Below are 27382 nucleotides of genomic sequence, written 5' to 3' on the forward strand. Positions count from 1 at the left end.
TTGTAAATGTATGATTTTTGCAATGAATTGTTGATTACATACCCAGGGTAGCAGTGCGTATCAGGCTCCACCAAGGCAACGGTTGTGCAGGCGAACCCAGCGGTACAGGGATTACAGTCAGATACCTCGTTCTGACCAACGGTGGGATTGAAGGTACCGGCAGGGCACGCCTGTGGTGTGTCGGTACCAGAGGGGCAGTAGTAACCCGCAGGGCAAGTCTTGCACTCTCCTTGAGCTACAGGGAAATAAATTATTCATTTATTAGTAATAAAGAAGGCTGACCTTCTTTAAGCCAATCTCCATGGCCCGTATTCTGAAGTCGGGTTTAACTAAAACTAAGGTTTAAAGTTGTGGTTTAAGTATGGCCAATTGTTACATAAATCACTAATGGTAGAGATATCAGTTTTCAGCTCATTTGGTTCTCAAATCATTCATAATTGTCTAGGAAATATAAATAGATGATTGTCTTCACCATCGATGAATCAGGAAAGAGCACAGTAAACATAAGAAACATACATGTACATCTTAATACAAATTTTGACACTTTTGGCTTCCCATAATTTTAGTAAAGAGTTAGAGCATGGTCTAAGTTAAACCTAACTTCAGAATATGGGCCTATGAATTTACAATTACATCTCAAAAAGTCAGTATTCGATAGTTTACTATTAACATACAAATATTGTACAATCAGAGATTAATAAAAGTGAGGAAATTAATCCACAAAAATGTCAATAATTTGACAAAGCCTTGTGGCCAGTGGATTAGTTTCCGTACTCTGAAACAGAGGGTCGTGGGTTCAAATCCCAGCAATGGCTTAGTTTCCTTCAGCAAGAAATTTATCCACATTCTGCTGCATTCACCCCAGGTGAGATGAATACCTGGCCAGAATTTACTCCTCGAAATGCCAACGGCTGGAAGCTGGCTGCTTGAGCTATAGCCGGGGTAATAATATCCAAGTCCTTTGGAAGCGCATAGAGTTATTCATAATGTGTTATGGGCTACACAAGAACTGACTATTATTATTATCTAGAATTAATAAACAGATGAATAAAATTGATGAAAGTAGAGCATGGACTTACACTCAGCTCCTTCAACTTCTGTAAAGGTACCATCCAGACAAGGGTTTTCATCGGCTGCTCCGGTGCCCTCGGGGCAGTAGTAGCCTTTGGGACATTCACGGGGCAAGCTCGTACCTTAGGAACAAGAACAGAACAGTTACAACATTTAATGATTTTTACACTTTCATACTGCACCATTATATTACTTCAATATGTATGAAAGTTTGAATTGTTTATATTACATAGCTTATGTAGATTTGAATCAGTGATAGGTCAATACACCATCACGTGATCATAGCTGCGAGGATCGCATTTGTTATATTTTAGGTTTTGACGTCACCTCAGTGAATATAACTGCGTTGTATTGTCAATTGCGGCATTATATTCACTAAGGTGACGTCACTCGCTGCTTACAAGTAATCAGGTAGTTTATTTGATGTACGCGCTAGTGTTAACGCGTCGATTGCATGAAGAACGCGCTTGATGTACATGTATTTTCCTTTTTTTTTCTATTATGACGTAGACGGATCAGAGCTGTAGCAAGAATTTCGGGTTGGAGCCAGATGATGAAGGCAATCTCTGATGGCGAATCCACATAGACTATATAATATAACAGATATTGCCTGGTCTATCTTTTTAAAAAATAACATTTCAACTCCCCTTCGAAGCTATTTTTTTCCCTCGGGATAATATTTTCCCTCAGTGCTGCGTGCTTCAGGCAAAATATAATCCCTTGGGAAAAATATAACTCCGTTGGGGAGAGGAAATGTTATATTCAAACTCTAGGTAGGCAATATCTGTATAATATTTACCCCCCAAATTTCATCAAAGCTCAGATGGATAGTCTAGCACATTGCATGCTATAACTAGTATAAACTAGATAGGTCGCAAGGATAAATATGGTCATGCATACTATTGTGGGAATAAAAGAGGTGACAAAGCTATCCTTGAGGGCCACCAAGGGACGCCATTTCACAGAAATACATTTTTGTGTTAGATGAGAAAAACGTGGTCACTGTTCATGACAAAACCCTTCATTTGATAAATCCTAAACCCTAGTTTCACTCCATCTCTTCTCCAAGCAATCCTCAAACAAGGATTTTTGCCGTTTGGGTAAAGCACCATTTTTCAGACATCGAGAGGGGGCCAGCTCTCAAACGAGAGTTTGATCTAATTTCATATCCCATATGCTATAAATGAATGCAGAATCCTCACCAGCAGGACAGTATTTCCCTATAGGGCAATTCAAACAGTTGTCTTGCGTTGTGAATCCAAGTCCCGCGCCGTAGGTCCCAGCCGCACACGGATGCTCCGTGGATGTCTCGGTAGAGAATTCGCAGAAATAACCACGGGGGCACAGATACTCCGCAGAAGGGGTACCAATCACCGGGTCTTGAGGGCAGAAATAACCTATAGAAGGGAGATTGGAATGGAATAGAATCAGAATGGTTTAGATCAAAAATATATTTAAAGCTAAGGGAAATGTCAGAATCATTGATGTAATCATACACATTGAAACTATTGCTCACATCTTTTGGGAATGCCCCTTTACTTGCTGATTTTTAGTTGCTTTTAAAAAATACACCCCTAAAAGTGCAATTGGGTTATCTTTGAATTATTCTGTATTTGGCATAGCAGGTGGAAATTATCCTCCTTTCAACTTTGATATTTTATATTCTAAATATATATTTTCAACAAGATGTTCAAAAGATTGTGTATCATTTTCATCATTTCAAAAGAAATTTTCATATCAAAATAAGTTAGAACGCACTATGAATATGCAACAAATTAAGTTTATTGTAGATCTTGATGGACGGAGGCACATCGAACTTATTCAAATTTTGTTTTTCTATAAATGTATATAATCATAGGCTGTGCATTACATGTATTTTGTATTTGATTATATGATTTGTGGAGAAATATTGAATAAAATCTTTCTTTGAAAAAAAAAAGACCAATATTATTGAAAAGCACTATAATCATTGCAATCACTAGCATTAAACATCTAAATCATCACAATCACCATCTTGATCATCTTCACAACTACCACCACCAACATCATCAGACATCCTGCCGGAGAAAAGCTTACCCTCAGGGCACGCAGCACAGCCCTCAGCCGCAGTTGCTGCCCCAGTCCTGTTTCCGAAAGTACCGGCTGGACATGCAAGCTCGTTCAGTCCATCTTCACAGTAATAGCCTGAAAAGGAATATGATTTCTATTAAGAACAGATACCGATACATGTCACATTCAGCCGATATAGGAAAATAAAATCCCACAATACCATTTTCTCTGACAATACTCATAGCCTAGCAATTACATGTATAGGATAAAGGTGTTATACAGAATACTTGACAATGCTTTATAATACCTCTGGTACGAGAACTAAAACATTATTACAGCAAACATTTCACCCAACCAGGGGTAACGCTAGGATATCATGATGTAGGGGTGATCTAAAGAAGACATAAATTCTATCATAGGGGTATAATAAAGTTAAAAGATCTTTACCTCCCTTTTTCATACTCTCCTTTGAAACAAAATCCTCTTGCAGTTACATTTATGAGAACATTACCTTGTTTGCATAGTCCCTCTGTTGGGGTACGACTGGTGGATCCCTCTGAGCAGGCATAGCCCGGGTCGCAGGTGCTACAAGCTACGCTCGACTGGTTGCTATAGTAACCAGCATCGCATATGACCGGTACTTGATCCGTCACCGGGCAGTAATGGCCGATGGGGCAAGGAGTACAGGCAGTTTGCAGACCTAGACAATGGGGATAGATAGAATCATTTTTTATTTATTTCTTTGCTTTCCCTATTGTATACTTATTTAATTCAAAGGTTGAGTAGCTATTACTACAAGTAACCTATAAATCAACCTTATTATTAAAGGAGACAAGTGTCAATACAGATCTCATTGGTTAACTTTTTAATCCTTGTTTGTTCCATGAATGACAGAGCAATTACAATCTGTATTTAATAGATATACAGAGAGAGGGGAGGGGGGGCTGCTTATGAACTTGTATGTAAAAGGGCTACTTGTGACATTTGGGGGAAAATTGTCCACAGGGAAGCAATTTTCCTTGCCAGGCTTCAATGTAATATTCATTTACTACATCATTATCTCTTTAAAACTTAAAAAAACATTGAACACTCCAAATTATTCCTCAAAACTCACTTATTTCAGCAGATGTATAGTAATTAACTTATCGGATGAGCCAGCGCCTATGAATGCTTCATCATCAAAATCATCCATACAAGTGATAATATATCAACTTCAATACCAACAAATGTGGAAATCAAAGTTGTGCAGAAACATACCCAGTCAGTTTCCTTTTTCATCTCTAAAGGAATTGATGTACATTAACGAGTAAACAAGAAATAAAACAATCTTTACCTTCACTGTAATACCCATCAGCGCAGGTTTCTGGTGAAGTCTTGGTGTCATTACAGAAGGAGCCAGCAGGACATGGGGTACATTCCTACACAAAATATGATCAATAAACAAAAGGCCATCAGAACCATACTCAGGGTTCCCAGCTTTTCAAGAAAACAAAATTCCCTGATTTTTCCCTGATGAAGTTTAAAAATTCCCTGATAATTATTTAAACCCATTCCCAGTTTCGCATGTTTTCTAAGTTGTTGCAGCGAATTCCATGTATTTTTCAGTATAAAACAATAATGTAAAACTAATTAGTACCACCATGACCAGTCATTCAATGGATGTTGTTTTGATATGCAACAAAATATAACAGTCTGACTGACTACCGTGCTTTTGACTTTTGGGCCGATCCAAATTCCCAGATTTTTCCCTGATTTTAGGTAGTTTTTAAATCAAATTCCCAGATTTTTCCCTGACTGGAAAAAAGTAAAATAATTTTCCCTGATTTCCCTGATGGGCTGGGAACCCTGATACTAAAGAATGGAGAACATTCATACATGTATGATGAGAATATTTTACAAATACAAGGGTATCACAACCCAATTAGCTGTACATGTAGGTAGGGTAAACTATTACACGAGGTCAAAAGGAGACAAAAGTCAATGAAGGTCCATGTATTTCATGTCAAAGAAGTATAGCGCAACTCATTATCGATGACTTCAAAGGAATACAACAATGTCCTGCCTGACATTTTTCTGAAGTACTTTAATGCTGCATGCTATATTGTGCACTGAACACAAGGTGCTAATCCACTTTTACACACATGCAAAAAAAATAAAAATTCACAAGCTTGAATTACAAAAAAAAGTTTCATACACCATTTCATATAAACTGGTATTTGTGAATCAATCATCTCCATCGTCTTAGACCTGAACAAACAATTCTTCAAGCTATCTTTGTTTTTGTCATGAAATCTCACAGAACATTTTTAAAAAAAGTAGAAAATGCATACATTGCATGCGAAACCCCAAAGATAGGTTAAGTATATGCCTGTGAAATGCTTAGAGACGTCGTTCTGGGCCGTCTCGCAAAGAATTGCGATTGTTCTGATCGACCACAAGTACGGAAGAGCCAGGAACATCGACAGATATAATGCAGCTTTGTTCAAAAAATTTTCTAGATACAATGTATATTCATACACTGTACATTCACCTTTTTCTTCACAATTCATTTATGCTCCACTTTATTTACAAAAGAACATTGTGCAAATTTCCTGTAGGAAAAATTATGACAATGATGGCTTTCCATATAGTGGAGGTTGATCGGATCAATCGCAACTCTTTGTAAGATGGAACCGTGATATACATGTAAGAGTGCAGAATATCATTATCATTATCAAAGCGCTTTCTATGATGGTAACTTTGCAATCCAATGGTAAATTGCATGGAATGCTTGATTTTGATTGGCTGTTGATCACCGTTACCATGGTAGATACATGTACCATTGGATGGCAAAGTTACCATAAACTTTCATGAAACGGAGCCCCTTTACTGATCCTTACCGTTGAGCCAGTCAGTGCGTAGTAACCGTCGCTGCAAGGCATCTGGTATGTGCTGGATGTGTAGGGGCATGCCTTGCCAGCAGGGCAGATCGTACAGCTCTCCTGCCCCCCGCCGCTGTAGTAACCTTCATCACAGTCAACAATGGTGGAAGAATCGTCACGGTCAGGACACTCCTTGCCGGGCGGACATCTGGTGCATGACTGCAAAAAAAAAATCAATTTTGAGAAACATGGTTAATTATATAATGATAATAATGCAACATGTAATAGTGCCTGTATAATCTCTACTGAGTGCTTAAAGTGCAAATCATTATTATCTCCCTAGCTGTACCCCACCCAACGCACCAGCCCCAAAATTCTTTAATCTGAGGGAAAAAAACCCTAGTAAGATACATGTACTTCAAAAATATTTAAAAGAATTCTCTTGACAACTGAATTTTTGATGAAAATCTTACAAACATGGTTTAAGACATTCCAAGTATATACAACTAAATTCCTGTCTAAGTGCAACTAGTGTCCATTTTGGAGTCAGATGGGCATCAGCTTTCAAAGGGATTAGTATTTATTGACTCTAACCTTTGTGAAAAGCACTGAAAAAACCTCTTATAAAGACTTCGTAGGAGAAAGCAAACTCAATGTACTAGCAAGAAATTCTTTGGCCAAGCCGGCGTGGCCTCAAGCAACTGTGAGGCCAAGGAACATGAGATAATGCCTTTACCACAAGGTAATGGTTGGGATTTCCAGGGGCCTAACATTACATCTGCAAGACATAAATATTATTCTACCCTGGGCGATTCGCACCGGCTGCAAAAGGTTAAGCAGTCTAGTCAAATTCCCTGTGACAGCCATCGATTACACAGGGTTGCAATCAAGTCTTGACTCGAGTCACCTACCAGTGACTCAAGCAATATTCAGTTATTTGTAACCATTAACATTTGTACAGTGACTCGACTGACTGGACTTGAACCCTACAATGACTTGATTCGACCAAAATTCTGGTGACTCGTTTAGGACAATGTGATTGAATGCTTCTAGGGACTTACCCGAGCGCCTTCATCGGCATAGTAGCCGAATCCACAGGGAACGGAGCTGTTAGACGTCGTTGATGGGCACTGATAGCCAGCGGGACAGGCGTGGCACTCCGATAAACCACCCTCAGAGAAATAGCCCTGTGAGAGGTAAAAGAATACATGTGATAAAATAAAAATTGTTTAAAGATACATGAAAGTAGCTGCAGTAAATACTCATTTCATATGCAAGTCTGTGAAACCAAGGTGAATTGGGGTGTTGTGGCTCAGTGGATAAGTCTCCAGACTTTGAACTACAAGGTCCGGGTTCAAATCCCACCGCAGCACTACCGTCCATTGGCAAGGCGTTTTTCTAAGTTTGCCACTCTTGACCCAGGTGTAGTAAATGGGTACCCGGTAGGAAGGGATTACTTGAATGCTCGAGCGTAGCCGTGCTAAACCTGGGGTAATAGTATGCAGCGCTTAGAGACAAATGTCATTTGTACTAAACGCTATGCAGATGTCACATATTATTATTAAATTGTCACTATATCATCGTAGATCTAGATCTGGTAGAGTTACATTCACCAAACTTTGACATTTGAACTTATACAGAGAGGAAGTTGGGTAGTCATTTGATTGAATTCTGTACAAACTCATGTTGCAATCATTTCCACAACTAGCATTTATTTTTAAATAAATCTTGTCAAGATCTTTGTTCTTTCATCTGCAAGTACACATGAATGTCCGATATTTGGCTGGACTTTGGAACATTGCATATCCTCCTTATGTGCAGCCATCGAGGCCCTATAACATAAAGAATCGTGATTGATTATTGGGATGATTTTTACAACAGCGTGCATTGATTTTTGTGTATGATCAATCGTGAAAATCAGCACCACAATCAAACAATATACTTCCTTTTACAGGGCCAAGGTGGGTGTTTCATAAAGCTGTTCGTAAGTTAAGAGGGACTTTAAGAATGACTGGTGATCCTATCTTGTGGCAAATGATATCCACCATTAAATGTTCTTTGGTGATTATTAAGCGCGTAAGAAAGGTCCACCTGTCATTCTTAAAATTGCTCTTAACTCACAAAAACAGGTTTATGAAACAGCCCCCAGGTCTCTTTGCTTTCTAGTCAAACTTGCGGCCATTCGTATTATTCGTAATATATACTATATGTAAAATAACATCAAATCTTAGTGTCGTTCTAGATAAAATAATAACAGAGAAGCATTTCATGAAACAAATGTTCATATAACCATTTATAATCAACTCCATAAATAGTTGCATCTGATTGGCTTACAACTAGTGGGGGCATTGTGGTCTAGTGGTTATGAATCTTGTCTTTCAATGAGAGGGACGTGGGTTCGAATCTCAGCCACGGCGTGTTTTCCTTCAGCAAGAAATTTCTCCACATTGTGCTGCCCTCTACCCAGGTGAGGTGAATGGGTACCCGGCAGGATTAATGCACCAAGCACTTTTAGGAACTGGAGCTACAGCCGGGGTAATCTATAGTTCGCCATTGAATAGAAAACTAGATAAATCGGTGCCTCATAAATGCTATATATTATTATTATTAACTTTTTTTGTTGGTTCATATCTGCTTCATGAAACACTTTCCCTATTGCCAGTGCACATACTGAGGAACACTACAGAAATAACCGCATCTGATTGGCTCATAACATTTTTTCAATGATAATCTACTTTGTGATACCCTCCCCGATTGTCCATAAACTTACCGAGGAACACTTTGCATTGCCGCTTCCGTCTGCTTGTGGGCACTGCCATCCGGCGGGACAGGTGGTACAGTAGGCCGCTCCCAGGCGGGCGTAGCTACCTGCTGGGCAGGCGGCTATGTTGGCATCGGTCGTGGTGTTGGGACAGATGTAGCCTGGCTGGCAGATTGTACAAGTTGACTGGTTGCCAAGGGAGTATGAACCTGAAAGAAAATGAAGGTGTAAGTGTCATTAGAAGGTCAAAGTAGAAGGAGGAGGAGAATGAGAAGGAGAAGAAGCTGATGAAGGAGGGGAAGAAAGAGGAGGAGAGGGAGAAAGAAGCAGGAGAAGACAAAGACAAGCATGATATTTCCCTCTGAAAAAAAATCTGAAAAGTAGCCAAGGGTCGCTATAAAGTCACCGCTGAAGTCCGAGGCGCCCCGGTGGGGGTTACAACCTCTTGCATAGTAAAGAAATCTGAAGTGATTTTTCAAGGTGGGTCTGCATGATAGTTTTATCTTGTGACTTAAAAAAAGCAGTAAAAATACAGCATGAGAATATTCTTGGGGAAAAGGATTTCATTTTTTTTTTTAATGAAAAAATCTGGAAAAAAACAATCAGAATTATGATTTTATTTGGGAGAATATCATACCTGCAAAAAAAAGAGATGAAAAAAGATGAAGAAAGAAAAGTACAAGAAAAAACAAAGAAGAACAAAATATGCAAGAAAATGAAGAAAAGAAATAGGAAGAATTAAAGAAAGTCAACAATGAGAAGAAACCCCTGGCCATAATAAGAAACCTAAATTGGTTTAATATAAGTTTTCAGAATAACTAAAGATAAGATTAGGAACAAACCTTCGAGACAATTCACAGCCGCTGTGGGGTCAGAGGTCGAAGGGCACGCCTGGCCTGCAGGGCACGGGGTACATGACGTCTGAGCTGCCACGGAATAATAACCCGGCTCGCAAGGCGTTGGTGCCTCATCGGTGGTGGGGCAGGCGTATCCAGCAGGGCAGTTGGTACATTCAGTTGATAGGGGCAAACTGTAGGATCCTTCCCCGCATGTACTGGGTGCCAGTCTGTAAAGGCAAGAAATTTCAACAGTGGTCATATTTTCCATATTGAACAAGTAATAATAATAATATCAACATTAATAATTAAAATCATAATCATAATGATAATATTATTAATTATAATAATAACAGTAATATTACTAATTATAATAATAGTAATACTACTACTACTTCTACTACTACTACTAATACTACTACTAACTGTAATAAGTACATACATGTAACTCCTATTTAACCAGGGTAACAACTTCAAATATTAGCTGATTTTCAAGTGCGCCTTGCATAACATAATATGTTATTAAAAGTTTAATTCGGGGTGGTTTAGTAGAATCATGGTCTCAAATAATATTTTTCCTCATCCTCCAGAAAAATGAAGCATTCTACTTACGATGGATCGGAGCAGTACATGCCAGCTGGGCATGGTGAGCATTCAGTATGACCGGTTGACCCATTGGTTGAATGACCGTAGGTACATGCCACTGGTGGTTGGTCAGTGAAGGGGCAAGCGTAGCCCGAGGGGCAAGCCGTGCAGGTTTCCTCACCGGCAAGGCTGTATTCGCCCTCAGTACAGTTTGACGTCGAGCTGATGGAGCAGCTATCACCCGCAGGGCACAGGAGGCACATCGGAATCATCTACAAGTGGAAAAAAAGGTAGAGTTATTAATACTCTCTTCCAGATGCATTAATTGAGAAGTCGTATGGGAAAGTAGGCTGATTTTGAAACAGAGAGGACTTGCAAGGCTGAGGTTGGATACAAGGAATCCCATGATTTTAAAAATTACATGCAGTGAGAAATTAACCTTGGGGAGACCAAGCCCGCATATACATGTATACTGCCTAGCATCTAATGAAAACATGTACTATAATAAAGTCATCTCGTCTCCAACAGGTAAATCAAACATATGATCATATGAAAAAGCATGTACAAAGACTTCTACCAAAATCTGGGAGAGTTACATAATCATCGCCAGTATGTATGGGAGAAGCATGGATGACTATAAGAAGTAGACTGGCCAACCAGAAGCAAACTTTCTTTCATGAATAAAATTACCTCAGGACTGTAGTATCCGCTATCACAAGGGGCCGGTGCATCACCAGGATCAAGGCAAGACATCCCCTCAGGGCACGGCGTACAGGAGTCGTTCCTGGCCGAGGAGTATGTCCCATAGGGGCACGACTGGGGGACGTTGGTGGGGTCAGGGCAGTAGAATCCGGCCGGACAGTCCGTGCACTGAAGTCCCTGGAATCAAAAGATTATAAATGGGTTAAATAATGTAGCAAATCAGAGCCCCTTGAATGTGTAATGTGTCCCCTCTTTGTTTTGGGGGGGTTAATGTGCACAGGCACGTGTTTCACAATGATTCAAGTATGACTTAGATATGCCCTTAAATTTCAGTTGCATACATTATATAACGAATCATCGCATTAGTGATATCATGGTAGGACCATCCTATTGCGTATTTATCAATAAGACTGCACGCTTCACAAAGGCTATGAACTCTAGTCTGCAGGCACAGACCCTGCTTGAAACTTTAATCAACAAGTGGGTCTTCACACAAAGACTATCAAATATTAAAGGGCCTTAAGTACACAAGTCAGTGTAGGCTTTGCATTCAGACACCTCAACTCAAGCCAAGTGAAAGGTTTGCACAGCAGACTAAAGCACCTCCTAGCTTACCTCTCCAAGACCGCTGTATGTTCCTGTAGGGCAGACCGTTGGTAGATCACCTGCTACAAGACACAGAGACCCTACAGGACAGGGTGTACAGGATGATGCCTGTTCCAGACTGAACATTCCTGTAAATTATAGACACAGAAATAGAAAGAAACTTTAGTCTCAATTTCAAATTCTGCTCTTAAGGCTAAGTTCAAGTTCTGGTATAGAAATCTAATTTTAATAGTAAATATATTCCTTTGTGTTCAATACTCTCATTACCGTGAGCGAAGATGTCATCATTATAATTAGTATTATATCCTACATGAATTAAATCCTGTATGCTGATTGGTTTAAATAGCATCATGTGACCAAACATATTCTCACTATTTTGCGATGATGTCGAAAATGAAACGCCCACCGAAGAAAAAGTGCTATTCCGTGACGTCAATGATGGAAGTCTACTATTCCATCATTGACGTCAATATACTAATACGCGTTCCGCGCACTGAGCGCATAGCTAAGCACTTCAGGAAAAGTAGGTCAGTCAGCCCCGCGGTGGCTGGTTTGGTTAAGATTTTTTTTTAAAGATGAACTAAGATTACAAGAACAAGATTATCAAGATCTATTGCTTATTAAAGTAGGATATAAAACAAATATACCAGGCCTTTATTTCGAAAGTATAGAGATAAATTATTCATCCTCGGTTGTACTGGCAAAATAACTATTTTTCCCTCGGGGCTTCGCCCCTCGGGAAAAAATAGTAATGCCAGTCCAACCTCGGATAAATAATTCCCGCTATACTTACTCAAAGCCTGGTATATTTGTATATTATATCCCTTACTTAAGATTGTTGTATTGAGAGTGTACACAAGGAGAAAAAGAATAGTTTTACTACGAAAAACGTTTGCCATGAAATAGTTCATTTTCCTTGCTGACATCACGCATAGTCCATTTTTTCCCTAGGGAAAAAGGGAACTATACGTTTTTTGACCACCCCCCTACCTCGCGATTCGCGAGCTGTGCGGCGCGATGCGAGCAAAGCGCTGCACAGCCAAACGGTACTCTCCACTGCATGCCACGGGAAACTTTCGGCGAGCTGCACTAACCAGGTGCGCTCGCTGAACAGACGATCCATACGGCAAGACTTATTATTTTCTCAACTTTTCAACGATTGGTCTATATACCGACTTATTAAGGGTCAAGTCCACCCCAGAAAAATGTTTATTTTTAATAAATAGAGAAAAATCAATCTAGCAGAACACTGAAAATTTCATCAAAATCGGATGTAAAATAAGAAAGTTATGGCATTTTAAAGTTTCGCATATTTTTTTCACAAAACAGTGATATGCACAACTCTGCGACATGCAAATGAGAGTCAAAGATGTCACTCACTCACTATTTCTTTTGTTTTTTATTGTTTGAATTATGTTTCATTTCTTACAGATTTGACAATAAGGACCAACTTGACTGAACCATATATTATTAAACAATGCTAATTCCGCATGTTCATACAGAGTGACTTACCGAGAGGGCAAGGGGTACAGACGCCAGCACCCTCGGCCGCATACGTCCCAGCAGTGCAGTTCTGAGGCTTTATCCTATCCGTACCATTCAGACACTCATGACCGGCTGGACAGCCGCTGCAAGAAGACGCGCCATCATCGCTCCACTTTCCCTCCGGACAGATGCTACAAACCTGTTGACCACTGACGCTGTAGTAGCCGGTGTCACAAGGCGTCGGGGAACCGCTGACGGAGAGACAGGATGAACCGCCGGGGCAGAGGTAACAGGTGGATTTGCCAGTGGTGTCTTGGTAAGTACCGGTGGGGCAGGCCTGGGGGTTGCCGAGGGGTGAGGGGCACATGAAGCCCTGGGGGCAGGGCAAACAGTCGGTGCCATTGGAGTACTCTCCGACCTGAAAGATTTGTGACAAACATACATGTATTTAGTATGTATGGGACTATTATAATCCTGTTTTCATCATCTGCAGGTAAAAGATTCCTAAATCAATCAATTTCATTGTGCCAATGAAATGCACGTTTTATTCTTCTCCATACCCTCCTTTTTTTCTACCTCTCCTCTTTTTTCTTCTTTCTTCTTTGTCTTCTCCTTCTCCTCCTTCTTTTTCTCCCCCCTCCTCCTCCCCCCTTTCTCCTTCTCCCTTATTTTCCTCTACCTCTTCCTCATCCCTGTCCTCTAATCCGCCTCCTCTTCATCCTTCTTCCTCAAAACATTACAATCAATATTAGTAATATTACAATAATTCAAACTATAAATAGTAAATTTTACACCCTATAGGATGAAGTCATTAATATGAGAGACTGACCTGACATAACCCTTGACCCGATGACCCGCACGCCTGACCTACAGGACAGGATGCACAGCTGGTGGATCCACTCGTTGAAAACTACAAAGGCAAAATATTAAATTTGAGAATTATTATAGACGCTCTTGTACATATCATTGTAAGCAATTATACGTAATTAAGTGTTATTTTTCTTCCAAACAAGCACACTCTAAGTATATATTCAAAGCAGATTTTTGAAAATTAATTATTTTTCATTTTATGCATGGATGCTGTACATGTACAAGTAATCAAAGCCTTAACTTTAATAACGTTATAAAATATAAAATATTGAAAGTCAATTTTAAGTACCACTCCGTGTAGTCTTACAGAATTGGCTCTTCCATTGATGAATAAAAATTTGCCATAGAACCAAAAATAAATTTGATCTGATGCAGTAATATTTATTGCAAAACATCAGGGTATCCAATCATGAAACCGTCATTTCACAATTTATTATTTCATTAACTATGTTGTAAAACTTGTGAATGGTCTGTGTGAGTCAACTCTATTCTATTTATTGTTCAAAGACCTTTTTTTGGGGGGGTAACATTTTAGTATCAAAGCATTTATAAGAATATTCTATTCAGCGTAATTGGGATATGGATTTTTTCACACAACAACCTTTACATCTTGATTGCTTGTTAGTTATATTTCATTTGTTTTATCAAATTCTATTTGAAATATATAAGCAATTTAACTTTGCAAACAGATATATTTCATAAACATGTAGTGCAGAAAATATGCATTCCACTACTAGAACATAATTAGTTGGCTTGACATTAAAAGCTTTCACAATAAAGCAGCTAATCATAACTTCAAAGAAAATCATGAAGATGATGATTATGTGGAGTTTGTATTAAACAAAGTAAATCAATTTATTCTTAAATTTGACTGCAAAATGTTTATGTTGTGTGCAATACCATCATTGGTGATGACGAGTCACCCTGTCTAAATATCAGTAATAAACTCACAAATAATACAATATTTTTAGCAAACATCTAAGATACCCTATGAATTTCAAAATCTTGCCATAATTGGAGAAAACATTTTCTGTCTGCTCTAATTTGTCAAGCCTTAAAATAATGTGAGGTTATGGTTAGTATTGAAGCATTGGTGAACACAACATTTGCTCCTGCGACATTTGCTCTGGTCTTAATATCTCAGAGGGCATAGGGTTAGAGTTAGAATTGTAATAGAGTTTTTTATTCAGAATAATGCAAAGATAAGAATTAGGGTTTATTAAGTTATGGAGGTTAGATTTAATGTTTGGCTTTAATGTGCAGATTTTCCATCGGAGCAATTGTCGGAGGAGCAAATGTCGTGGACCTGAAGCATTAGTAAGCTTACGAAGCCAGCCTCGCAAGCTATGGGTTCTTGGGTATTGTTTGGGCAGCGGAAGTTAGCGGGGCACTCAGTACAACTCGTCTGCATGGAAGCGGTCTGGTAAGTCCCTGCGGCACACTGTTATAGGGGTAAAAAAAATAATTGCATGTTAATGATTATTACATATGGAAATAATGAATAAAATAGTGATATTAATGATGAAACAACACAATAAACAGAAATTATCCATGAATTAACAAAAGGCATCAACATGGACATCATATTAGGAAATTCTACAATTTACATGCAGTAATAAAATCATTTCTACTACACCACTACTACTACTACTACTACAATTACTACTACTACTACTACTACTAACTACTACTACTACATTTACTTCTACTACTACTACTACTACTACTACTAACTACTACTACTACATGTACTTCTACTACTACTAATACTACTACTACCACTACTACTACTACTACTACTACTACTACTTCTACTACTACTTCTACTTCTACTACTACTACTACTACTACTACTACTACTACTACCAGTATATGTACCACTCTTACTACTCTTACTAAAAGTAGCTGTTACTTCTACTATAATGTACTTCTAAACCAGGGGAACAATATTTTCAATAGATGACATTCTTTTTTTCTCAATTGAACAATAAAGGTTAATTGTAGAATTACTGAACATAATATTGACCTCTCTTTTCAAAGTCTGTTTTTTAATATACTTTATTCGCTTTTCTCCTCTTTCTTTTTGCTCTCCTAATTTTTCTCCATAGGGTGGAGGAGGGGGCATATTGTAGTTCTATGTCCTAATCAAGAGCTAATGATGACCAACCCTAGTAAAAAATTGTGTGAGAAGAGCTTTTGATTCATACGATTTTGTGTAACACTGGCCAAACATCCCTAATTTTTCTCCTGTATTACAGGAAGCAAAAACCTTACTGGGGTGGGAGTCTTAGGCCCGTTTTCTGAAGTCAGGTTTAACTTAGACTACGGTCTAACTTTGTGCTAAAATTATGGGAAGCCAAAAGTGTCAAAATTTGTATTAAGTTGTATGTTTCTTATGTTTACTGTACTCTTTCCTGATTCAACGATGGTGAAGACAATCATCTATTTTTACTTCCTAGACAATTATGAATGATTTGAAAGCCAAATGAGCTGAAATATTATACCGTTATTTATATTATATTATCTACTGTTAGTGAGTTACATGTATGTAACAATTTGCTATCCATACTTAAACCACAACTTTAAACCTGAGTTTAAGTTAAACCCGACTTCAGAATATGGGCCTAAGAAGCTAGACTGTGGATTTAAGTACATCATATATTCATTACCGTAATACATGTCTCTTGACCTGTCTGATCTGTGTAGTAACCAGGAGGACAGGCTTCAGGACTCTTCGTTTCATCCGCACATTGGTAACCTAGGCAACAAAAATAAAACAAATCATGTCTTTACTTAGTAATCTTTGCATCTAAATACATCAATGAATAATTTAGGGTTGACAAGATAAAGTAAGTCCCTTCAAATTCTAAGCTGGACTCTGTGCCCTATGATATGAAGAGAATGATTTCAGTATGTGATTTGCCATAGATTGATATGGCAAAATTACTAACAATTACAAGATTAATTGTAGTGATGTGCTGGCAATTTGTAGAGATCATGATAATGGGGCCTTTGGAAGAAATGTATTCAAACACAACCACAATAATCACATGCCAGTACCGAATAACCAAGTCTGATTAGATAATATTCAAGTTATGATTTTTTTTTTTAAGGTGCGCTTCATTGCAAATCTCTTTGCAAAAATGGGCCCCAAGGACAATCAAACATTTGTAAATAAAGTTTATTTATACACTCATAAAAAATCAAATGTGAGCAGGTTTCTACCACTTGAGCATATGGTGCAGTTCACATTTCAATTCATTAATAGAAAAATGTGAACAGATTCTTAGCCCTGGAACATTCGGGACAGTTTATATTTAATTTCATTATTCTAAAAAATTCAAATGTGAAGAGGTTCTTTCCTCTTGAGCATACAGTTTCATCACATTTCATTTACCCAAAAAAAATCAAATGTGACCAGATTCTTACCCATGGGGCATGTGGTGCAGGTAACCAGGGGGAAAAAAATCTTTTTTTTTAATACTTTTTGGGGCTACTCTCCATAACTGGATGCCTAAATCTGCACATTGAATAAGTTTTAACATTGTAGAGAATGTGGATTTTTGGGCCTCTGTTTTTATTTTCCAGAGCTCTTTTAAGCATTTCGGGAGGAAAATCGCTCTCAGTCCCCGTGTAATCCATTCCTTGCAGGTCACATTTCACTTCACTCAAGAAATAAACAGGTTCTTAGTCGTGGGGTATGTGGTGCATTTCACGTATTCCATTTCACAATGTAAAACATAAATCAAATGTGAACAGATTCTTATGAGCATTTCGAGCAGTTCATATTTCATTTTCACTAAAAAGGCAATTAAATGTGAACGGATGCTTACCCATGGGACATGTGGTGCAGTTCACATTTCCCAGAGAGTCTGCATACCAGCCCGCAGAACAGACCGTGGGGGCGCTAGACCCATCGTAGGGGCAGTAGGATCCCTTTGGACAATCTTGACATGATGTTTGCGCCAAGCTGGCATACTGGCCGGCTTGGCATATGATCGGTTCTGCATCCATTGTGGGACATCTATTTTGGTAATAAAAAAACAATTGAAGTTAACTCAAGAAGTCATAGTGAGTTTTGATATAAGATCCATACCAAGATTTAATTTAAAGCCAATGTAAACCAACAGCTTTGTATTGAACCCCCTCAAGTCCTCGACTTCTCAATTTGGCCCAGTTTCGTAACCCACAATGCAACATTCTGACCTGTGTAGTCTTGTAATATAGACCCACTTATGATAACACACTCATTTGCTACTCAATTCATTCATACATGTACTTCAATCACTATGTTGATATTAAAGGTCAAGTCCACCCCAGCAAAATGCTGATTTGAATAAATAGAGAAAATCAAACCAGCATAACACTGAAAATTTCATCAAAATCGGATGTAAAATAAGAAAGTTATGGCATTTTAAAGTTTCACTTATTTTTCACACACAGTGAAATGCACAACTCAGTGACATGCAGATGAGTCAGTCGATGATGTCCATCACTCACTATTTCTTTCGTTTTTTTATTGTTTGAATTAAACGATATTTCATTTTTTTTTACAGATTTGACCATAGGGACCGACTTGACTGAACCATATAGTATCAAACAATGCTAATTCCACATGTTCAGGTAGGAATTAATCACTGTTTCACTTGACAATGAGGAAAAAAATAGAATGTTTCATATTTCAGATAATAAAATACAAAAGAAATAGTGAGTGGGTGACGTCATCAGTCTCCTCATTTGCATACCAACCAGGATGTGCACATCACTGTTTTGTGAAATTAAGCGAAACTTTAAAATGTCATAACTTTCTTATTTTACATCCGATTTTGATGACATTTTCAGTGTTATGCTTGTTGGATTTTTCTCTTTTTATTCAAATCAATTTTTTGTTGGGGTGGACTTGTCCTTTAAGTAGATACTATTTGCCTAAATTGAATTGAATTGACTCGTTATAATCCACATGCATATTATCTCATGCTTTATGTTCATGTTATGTTGCCCTGTGAACTGTTCGTCTAGAACAGATAACCTGGGCGTATTGTAATTGTTTCCCTTTTTATCAATAAAAGGTGATTTATAAAAAAACAAAATATACACAACAAAAAAAGTAAGTCCCCCCTAAATCAAATTGCTGTAACTTTTGAACGGAATTATTTTGAGATATGATATTTCGTAGGTGGTTTTCTACACTCATTAAGCAACCTCTGGGGAAAAATGAGATTGATCGGTTGAGTCATGCATGAGTAATTAAAGATTGAATTAAAAATGACCATTTTTGAAAGTCACAAGAGTCGTTTTTCAGATTGTGCAAATACAAAGCTGGGCAAAAGTTGTTTTTAGGTGAATTTTATGGTGTTAATGCTGTTTTACTATCCATCATTTAGCCACTCCACACACAATTTTGATATCGAATGTTCATGGTTGAGTGAGCACAATAATGCAGGGGCCGCAGGGGTGGGGGGGCTCAGCCCCCCACTTTTTTCCAAAAGCATATACAAAAATGTAAAAATTACCATACGATTATTTTTTTGCATGGTCAGCCCCCCCCCCCCCCACTTTGAAAACCGTTCGGCGGCCCCTGTATAGTGACATATCATCAAAGGGGTTTATGGTAGTATCCTCTACAACTTGTTATATCATGTTAAAATTTGAAAATGTTGGTGGCTCCCCCGATTATAGGCTCCTCCCCCATTTTAAAATTCTGGATCCACCACTGATTTGTCCATAAATTAAACTGATCATGAGAATTTGTAAGAAAAAATACATTTATGCAGTATAAAGAGTATTCATTCCTAAGTTTTCGAATGTGCTCGCTCAACCATGAAAATTTTAAAACTTCGGAAAGTGTGTGGTGATAGAAATGATGGATGATAAAAACAAGAGCAATTAAAGTCACATTTGAAACCGAATTTGCCCCCAATATTCACTTTATTACCATTTAAAATGGGTCTGTGACATTGAAAATACCCAATTTCCCACTTTGATGTGTGCTCACTCATCCATAAATAAACAAATCGATTTCATTTTTGCACAGAATTCTGCCCATAGGTTGATAAACATTACTGCCAAATGACATTGCTAAAGACAGCCTTGAAAAAAAGTTCCACCACATTGAATAGGGGGTTACTTATTCTTAAACATATGCACCCATAATGTACACAAGTCTATGAGAGAGGAAGTCAACATTTTAACAAATATGAAATGAGGGTTTGTTTCATGGACGGTTTTTGTTACTTCTGCCAACAGTTATTTCATGAAACTTCGCACATGGCTTCATTGTAACACTATCCAAAATGTGCGCACACCAAAATAACCATTTGATACGGCACAGAGTGGGGCCAGGGCCTTGAACTTTCTTCTCATTTGCATAATTTTCGAATATTGTGTGCTCACTGATGCATTAAACATCGGGATTTTCATAAAAATCAAATCAAATGAACCATGCAAGGAGGTTTGTGATAGATATCCATAGTTACAAATTGCATTTTTTCCAATAACGTAAAAAAGAGCTTATCACATTCCACATGTTCATTCAAGCGTGAATGTTTAATTAAACGCCTTTGAATCATTGAAGCATGTTAGTTGGTCATGAACATAACAAAAAAGTTGAGAAAAGATCATTTTCAGTTACCAAAATGAAACAATACTTGCCTATGATATTTGAAAATCGTATCTTTTGTTTTCAATAAATGTTCATTGAACCGTGAAACAATGAATATTGTTGAAGATACTCTTCCCAAAAATAACTGTCATCATATTCTATCATTTTTATTGATAGAAATGTGTAAAAAATCAAATTATAGCAAATTTGGACTTGTGTTCATTCAACCATGAAATTTAGCCAGAAAAGTTGTATCGTCTTTTAGAAAGTACCTTTTACAAGCCTTCTGACTATTTTTCATGATGAAAATGTGGAATTAGTTCCAATAAAAATGGAATCAAAGTCATGATATTTGGCTTGTGACTTTTGAAAAGTGACATTTTTGCCTTCTGACGGTGCTCACTGAAGCATGACGTAAAATACGTCCATAACATTTACTCAGAGGGTAGCCTATAAAATTACCTACACGCTCATGTAAAAATATATTAAAAACTCGCATTGGTTCGGAAATTATTGATGTTTGTTTAAGGGGGGACTTACTTTTTTTGTTGTGTATAGTTCACTACTGTATATCTTTCCATTAATGCCCACATTCAGAGTGTTGATTATTATGGGAATTGAACTAAGAATAAAACTATAGGCTAATTAATACTGAACTACATGTATACAATACACATTTTTATTTTTTTCAAGCAATTTGCTTATGATGACAATCCTCCTCCGAATTGCAAATGTAATGTGTTGGAAGTGGGTCATTTCGTGTGTGTGCGTGTGTGTGTTGAATTATATTTAGAGTGCACTTCATCTATGATTTATGCCCAAAACAGTAAACAATTACATGTTTGTTATGTTATGAAAAATGTTTTATAAGAATTATATGAATGTATGCAGAAGCGAACAATAAATTAGATCAAATCAAATCAAGATAATGAGATGAAGTGGCAATCAACCACAGTGATGGTCAATTCGGTCTCCCTTCAGAACTGACTCACCTGTAACCAGCTGGGCAGATGGTGCAGGTGGTGTTCCCTCCTAGAGAATAATAACTTGATGAGCAGGGAGAAGGGGTGGAGAAATGGTCTAAGCATTCAGACCCCGCGGGACAGACCATACAGGAAATAGCATTCGTCTCGTTGCTGAATGTTCCGTCAATGCATCTGGATTAGAGGGATGATAAAAGGTAATATTGCTTATAAAATGGGTTGAAAAATGTAGCCAATAACATGCATTTATTTTTATTTTAAAAAAAATTATGACTGCCTTTTTTTTCTCTCATTGTTGAATGTTCCATCAATGCATCTGGATTGGAGAGATCATAAAAGCAAAGCTACCAACTTTACTAATCACCCTTCAGGAAGAATCTACTGAGGAATGAGGGAGATTTCTCTCAATTACACACAATCCACACACAAGCATTGTGGCCCAGTGGATTAGTCTTCTGCCTTTGAAACAGAGGGTCGTGGGTTCGAATCCCAGCCATGGCGTATTTCCTTCAGCAAGAAATTTATCCACATTGTGCTGCATTCAATCCAGGTGAGGTGAATGAGGTGAATTCCTTGAATGCTTGAGCGCCTAGGCAGCCCAGCTAAAGCCGGGGTTATAATATCCAAGTCCTTTGGAAGCGCATAGAGACGCTATTCACAATGTTTTATGTGCTATACAAGAACTGACTATCATTATTATTATTAATCCAATGAAAGAATATGTAAATCAGGGAGTTGATGAAAATTTGCAGTTTTTCAATCGAAAATTAGTCATGGCAGCTATGTAAAAAGTAATATTTTTCATAATATGCATTCAAGAATGTAGCTCAGTACATGCACTTATATGGGCAATGCATGTACATGTACTCTCTATTCTTTGGCCCATATTCTGAACTCGAGTTTAACTTCAACCCTGATCTTATCTGCCAAAAAAATTATGGGAAGCTGAGAGTGTGAAAACGTTGTTTAAACTGTAATGCTTCTTGTGTAATAATAGGAACCGTCCCATGGTCTGATTGTTATTAAAGAAAACTTGTCATTTCAAGAAATGTTTTGAATGATATGAATGTTAAAAGTGGGGCAATGCAATAAAATGATCAACCTTTTTGTACACGATCCAACCCCCATTTTTCTCAAGTCTTACGCCACTTCATAAACTGACCAAGTCATGATCATTTGAGAGCATTACAGACTGTCAAAAGAACAAGAAATCCGAACCAGAAAATTTCATGAAGGTCCACAGATAGGAGGTTGGACGTATATATTTGATGAAATTGCCCAGTGGTAATATATTGTTTATCTAATTCTAGATTGATGGTTCTCATAGCAATTCTAGACCACAGTTCAGAATAAGGGACTTTGAGATTTTGTACACATACATGTATATATCTGGGTCAATCTATTGAGGCTCCATGATTTCATGTGAAAACAATTCCAAACTGTGGACATGTCGACAGTGTGATTGTTCACAGTATGCTCACATATTGGACAATGTGATGCATACTGTTAAAATGGTAAAATCTAAGTGTGAATACACTTCCACACTGTGGATACATCTACATTGTAAGTTAGTTTTCAAAATGTGTTAGCAATGGACTATGTCAAAATGCTATTCACACTTTTAAAATGCTAAAATCTAACAGTGTGAATACATTTCCACACTGTGGATACCTACATGTATACAGTGAGTGTGCACAGTGTGTTTGCAAAGAGCTGTATGTAAAAATGTGATTCACACTGTTAAAACTTATATTTAACAGTGTGAATACAATTTCACTGTGGATGCCCTTGCAGCTTGAGTGATCACAGTGTATTCCCAAAATGCCCTATGTGAAATATGATACACACTCTTAAAAAGCTCAAAATTTAAGTGTGAATACATTTCCACACTGTGAATACCTCTACAGTGTGAGTGAGCACAGTGTATTCACAGATTGCCCTATGTTAAACTGAAATTCACACTATTAAAACTTTCAAATTTAACAGTATGAATAAAATTCCACACTTTTGATCGATATACAGTTTGAGTGTTCTGTGTGTACACATAGTGGACAATATGAAAATGTGATTCACACTGTAAAAATGCCAAAATCTAACAGTGTGAAAACATTTCCATACCGTGGATACCTCTACATTGTGGGTGCACACAGTGTATTCACAGAGTGCCCTATGTGAAAATGTGATTTACACCGTTGTAAATTTAACAATGTGACAATGATTTCACACTACATTCCACACTGTGAACACATGGTGGAACACACCATGCTCATTCCAGCAGGGAAGCACAGCACACTGGATAAATCCTCGATTGACAAAAAGATGAACTGTGGGAGGTTTCACAATTATATAACTGTGACTTAAAAGTCATGCTTAAATGCCAACGCCCACATGTTATTAAACGTGTGATCTGGTTGATGGCTTTGAAGTAGCAATCACCGATGCGTTATATACTGTACACAACTGAAATTGAAGTGTGACTTTAAGTCATATTAAATCTTTGTGAAACACCCCTATGGTCTTACCCGATTGGTTCGAGCAACCCATCGAAAGGACAGTAGAAGCCTACTGGGCAGTCCTGACACGCAGCACTCCCATTGGCTGCGAAGCTTCCTGCAGTACAGAGCACAGGGTCTGCTGATTGGACGGTGCACTGGTAACCTCCTGGACAAGGTATGCAGGTTGTAGCGTTGGCCAGAGAGTAGTAGCCGTCAGGACATGGGACAGGAGCTGCGGATATCAACAAAGATTTGATGAATAAGAATTTAGTTTTCTTTAAAATCTCTTTCTTGCAAGAGTTATAGTATAATCACGAAGTAGAATGTGAAGACAAGGGGAGCAGAGGTAGAGTAGGGGATGCCACGGACCAGGAGCTGAGGACATCAATGATTGCATTAACCATTGTCCCATTCTTCTTAAGAATACTGTATACATGTACATGGTGACATAGTCAAATGTGGGTAGAAGGGGTGGAGGAGGAAGTGTTGGCCAAAAAGAAGTAGCCATGAGGCCTAGGAGCTCAGCTGTGGACATCAAGAATTGAATAATTCATTTTCAAGATATACAAGATTTATTTAATAACTATATAATGGTGAAGTAATGAAATGTGCGGACAAGGTGTGGAGGTCGTAGCGTTGGTCAGAGAGTAGTAGTCATCTGGACATGGGACAGGAGCTGTGGACATTTAAGAATTGGAGGAATAAGTTTTTATTCTTCTTGGTTCTTGTGCAAAAGTAATCGTATAAATATGATGAAGGATTGAAATGTGTGGGCAAGAGAAAGAAGTTGAAGTGTTGGCCAAAGAGAAGTAGCCATCGGGACATGGGCTACAAGCTGTGGACATCAAGAATTGAATAAATAAGATTCCTCTTTTATATATTACGTGTGCAAGAGTAATAGTATAATCATGGTGAAGTAGTGAAGTAGTGGGTGGACAATCGTTGGAAATGGTTCCAAAGGGCATACATGTACGCCACCTGGACAAGGGCTAGGGACTGTGGACATCAAGGATTGGATGGATATTTTTTATTCTTCTTTTGTATGTAGGTGCACAAGGTTAAGCCGTTAGGGACTGGATAATTTTGCAATAACACATATTTTCCATAGACTCAAGCCTGCACATATGCGTGCTTAGTCTCCAACGGGATAATAACATCATTATTGAGTAATGTGAAAACACTAGTTTCAGGTTGTCACATTTGTCATAAAGAAGAAGCCATCGGGACAAGGGCTACGGGATGAGGACATCAATCAATTATCAATACCACCATTTTAAATTTGATTGAATGCAAAAATAAAAATATGAAGAAACATTGAAGTTCTTTGTGCAATTTATTGAAATAACGAAGCTTTGCTGATTTAATGTGACTATTAGTTGACTTGCACAGACTGAAATGTATATGTGGACGAGAATAACAAGAAATACTTCTTGATTTATCAGACAAAATGTTTAAAGTATTAAAAAAAAACATAACTTGTGGCATTGAATAAAAATTGTAAAATCAATATAATGAATCAAATATGACTTGGGAGTGTGTGACACAAAATCAATGACATTTCATTAAAATAAATCAGTGAGAAAGAGATCGAAGAGGAGGGCATTTGCACATGGTTTCACTTTTTTATTTTCATAGATCATCATATTCTCCAAGTGGCATTCATGGTGTAAAATTAAATATAAATGAACTTTGCAAAAGTAAATTAGTGATGGAAATAAGGTGCAATGTAAATTATTTTGTTTTATTTATAATCATGAAAACAATGTCAATTTGCTACATTATAAGAATCAAAATACAATTCAATATTCTCACCAGCTTGAGATGCAAATGGAAAAAAAAAATGAATCACAAAATTAGTCCAAATGTTCAAAATGAGTTTTAGTTATTGTGAAGACATGTAACAATAAAAGGGAATAAGAAAACAAATTCTGTTCAGATTCGTTCATTCGAAAACTACAAAGTATTTTTGGAAATTAATTTCCAATATCCTTCAAAAATAGGGTCAGGATACATAGTAAAAATCTGAAAATACAGTTGAGGCCCCTAAAAGTTAATAGCATTACAAGGACTATTTTCATCTTAAAGTCTTTGAAAAGAGAAGAGACCATTATATCAGATCTAGTGAGCTCTCCCAAGTTTTTAATTGAACTGAATAATCTTCTAGGTATCTTACAGTTTTTGATATCCAATACCATGTTTCTGAAGATGTTCTATATCCACCAAAACCCCTGACAAAAAAATAGCTCGTGCTTTGGTAAGTCCCTCCTTTCTCCTTTTTTCTAGTCTTTGGGAGTCACAAACTGTGACTGATTTTCCACCCACCCCATTGAGATCTGTGGAAGCACAGTGGGGTAGCAGTTCTGACTCTTGCCTTGTAATCAGAGGGTCATGTGTTCCTTTGGCAAGGCATCAATCCACATTTTGCCACTCTCACCCAGGGGCTAATTGGGTACCGGTAGGAAACATTAATCATTGTGGTTGGTTTAGCAAGTGTTGCCTAACAGGCTGCTTGATATGCTATGAATCCAGTGACTGTGAAGCACTTTGAGCAGTAGTAGTAGATTGACAAAGCACTATATAAATGCCAATTTTTATTATCCTGGATTTGGCAACGTCTTGATGCACCTTGATGGGGTTTCAGGAAGTATCTTTTGCTCTCAGCCAATCAGATGCAAGGATTTCAGTAGCTTATAACACAATATCAGTGAAATGCTCACCTGATGTTTTGTCCAAGCAAGCTGAGCCAGCGGTGCAGGCTTCACAAGACGCCTGACCAGGGGAATCCTGATAGCTCCCATCGGGACACTCCAAGCAGTACTTGACAGCCCAAGGACTGTTAGAACACAAAACAAAACAAGTTTACATCACCAATATCAAACATCGGAAGATTGAAGTTACTGGTTATCACTCTAAAGGTGACGGCACACCTTACGATTGGTCTGCGACCCGATTTCAGAATAAAATGTAGTAGAATTTTATGCTTATATTGAGACTTGGAATATCTTACTGTGTAATGTACTAAATCATTGTACAAATACATATGTTCAAATATGTGACTATGCTATCATCCTTCTTGGAATAAAAGCGAATATAATATCTAGTCGTAATGACGTCAAATCAGTTGTATGATTGGCTACGATTTGAAACTAATTTGGCCTTTACTCCAAAATAAAAGCTTGCAATCTTTCAAAATGGTTTATTAGTATTCTTTCAATTAATTTTAACCTCAAATAAAATGATATGTTCCATTCACATTTTCAGAAAATGAGGAAAATGCGATTTGTTCCAAAATCGGATCGCGAACAGTCGTAAGGTGTGCAGTGGCCTTTACGTGTACTGTACACATGTAGTTTGAAAGAAAACAGTAGGCTATAGTAATTCAAATGTTTCTCCAATTTTAACTTCACTTCATAAACTGCTCAAGCAATTATAATATAAGAGCATGGCAACTTTTCCTATGAACTAGAAACCAAAGAC

The 27382-nt window shown here is 37.8% G+C and overlaps 1 protein-coding gene across 2 annotated transcripts in view; it reads right to left on the reverse strand.

Annotated features, from left to right (window-relative positions):
- Positions 1–27382, reverse strand: part of LOC129267226 (uncharacterized) — a 171341-nt gene that overhangs the window by 121500 nt on the left and 22459 nt on the right. For both annotated transcript variants that reach the window (XM_064103566.1, XM_064103565.1), the window contains 21 exons: positions 26623–26738; positions 23933–24137; positions 21420–21584; positions 17660–17850; positions 16496–16584; positions 15154–15267; positions 13786–13866; positions 12984–13374; positions 11481–11599; positions 10854–11042; positions 10191–10435; positions 9585–9808; positions 8752–8951; positions 7043–7168; positions 6000–6200; positions 4454–4538; positions 3632–3820; positions 3148–3255; positions 2274–2468; positions 1080–1193; positions 43–235 (listed from right to left, as the gene is read on the reverse strand). In XM_064103566.1, coding sequence (XP_063959636.1) covers positions 43–235; positions 1080–1193; positions 2274–2468; positions 3148–3255; positions 3632–3820; positions 4454–4538; positions 6000–6200; positions 7043–7168; positions 8752–8951; positions 9585–9808; positions 10191–10435; positions 10854–11042; positions 11481–11599; positions 12984–13374; positions 13786–13866; positions 15154–15267; positions 16496–16584; positions 17660–17850; positions 21420–21584; positions 23933–24137; positions 26623–26738 — 3540 coding nt within the window. The remainder of the gene's footprint in view (positions 1–42; positions 236–1079; positions 1194–2273; positions 2469–3147; positions 3256–3631; positions 3821–4453; positions 4539–5999; positions 6201–7042; positions 7169–8751; positions 8952–9584; positions 9809–10190; positions 10436–10853; positions 11043–11480; positions 11600–12983; positions 13375–13785; positions 13867–15153; positions 15268–16495; positions 16585–17659; positions 17851–21419; positions 21585–23932; positions 24138–26622; positions 26739–27382) is intronic.

The sequence above is a fragment of the Lytechinus pictus genome, chromosome 8 (genome assembly GCF_037042905.1).
Source record: "Lytechinus pictus isolate F3 Inbred chromosome 8, Lp3.0, whole genome shotgun sequence".
Taxonomy (NCBI): domain Eukaryota; kingdom Metazoa; phylum Echinodermata; class Echinoidea; order Temnopleuroida; family Toxopneustidae; genus Lytechinus; species Lytechinus pictus.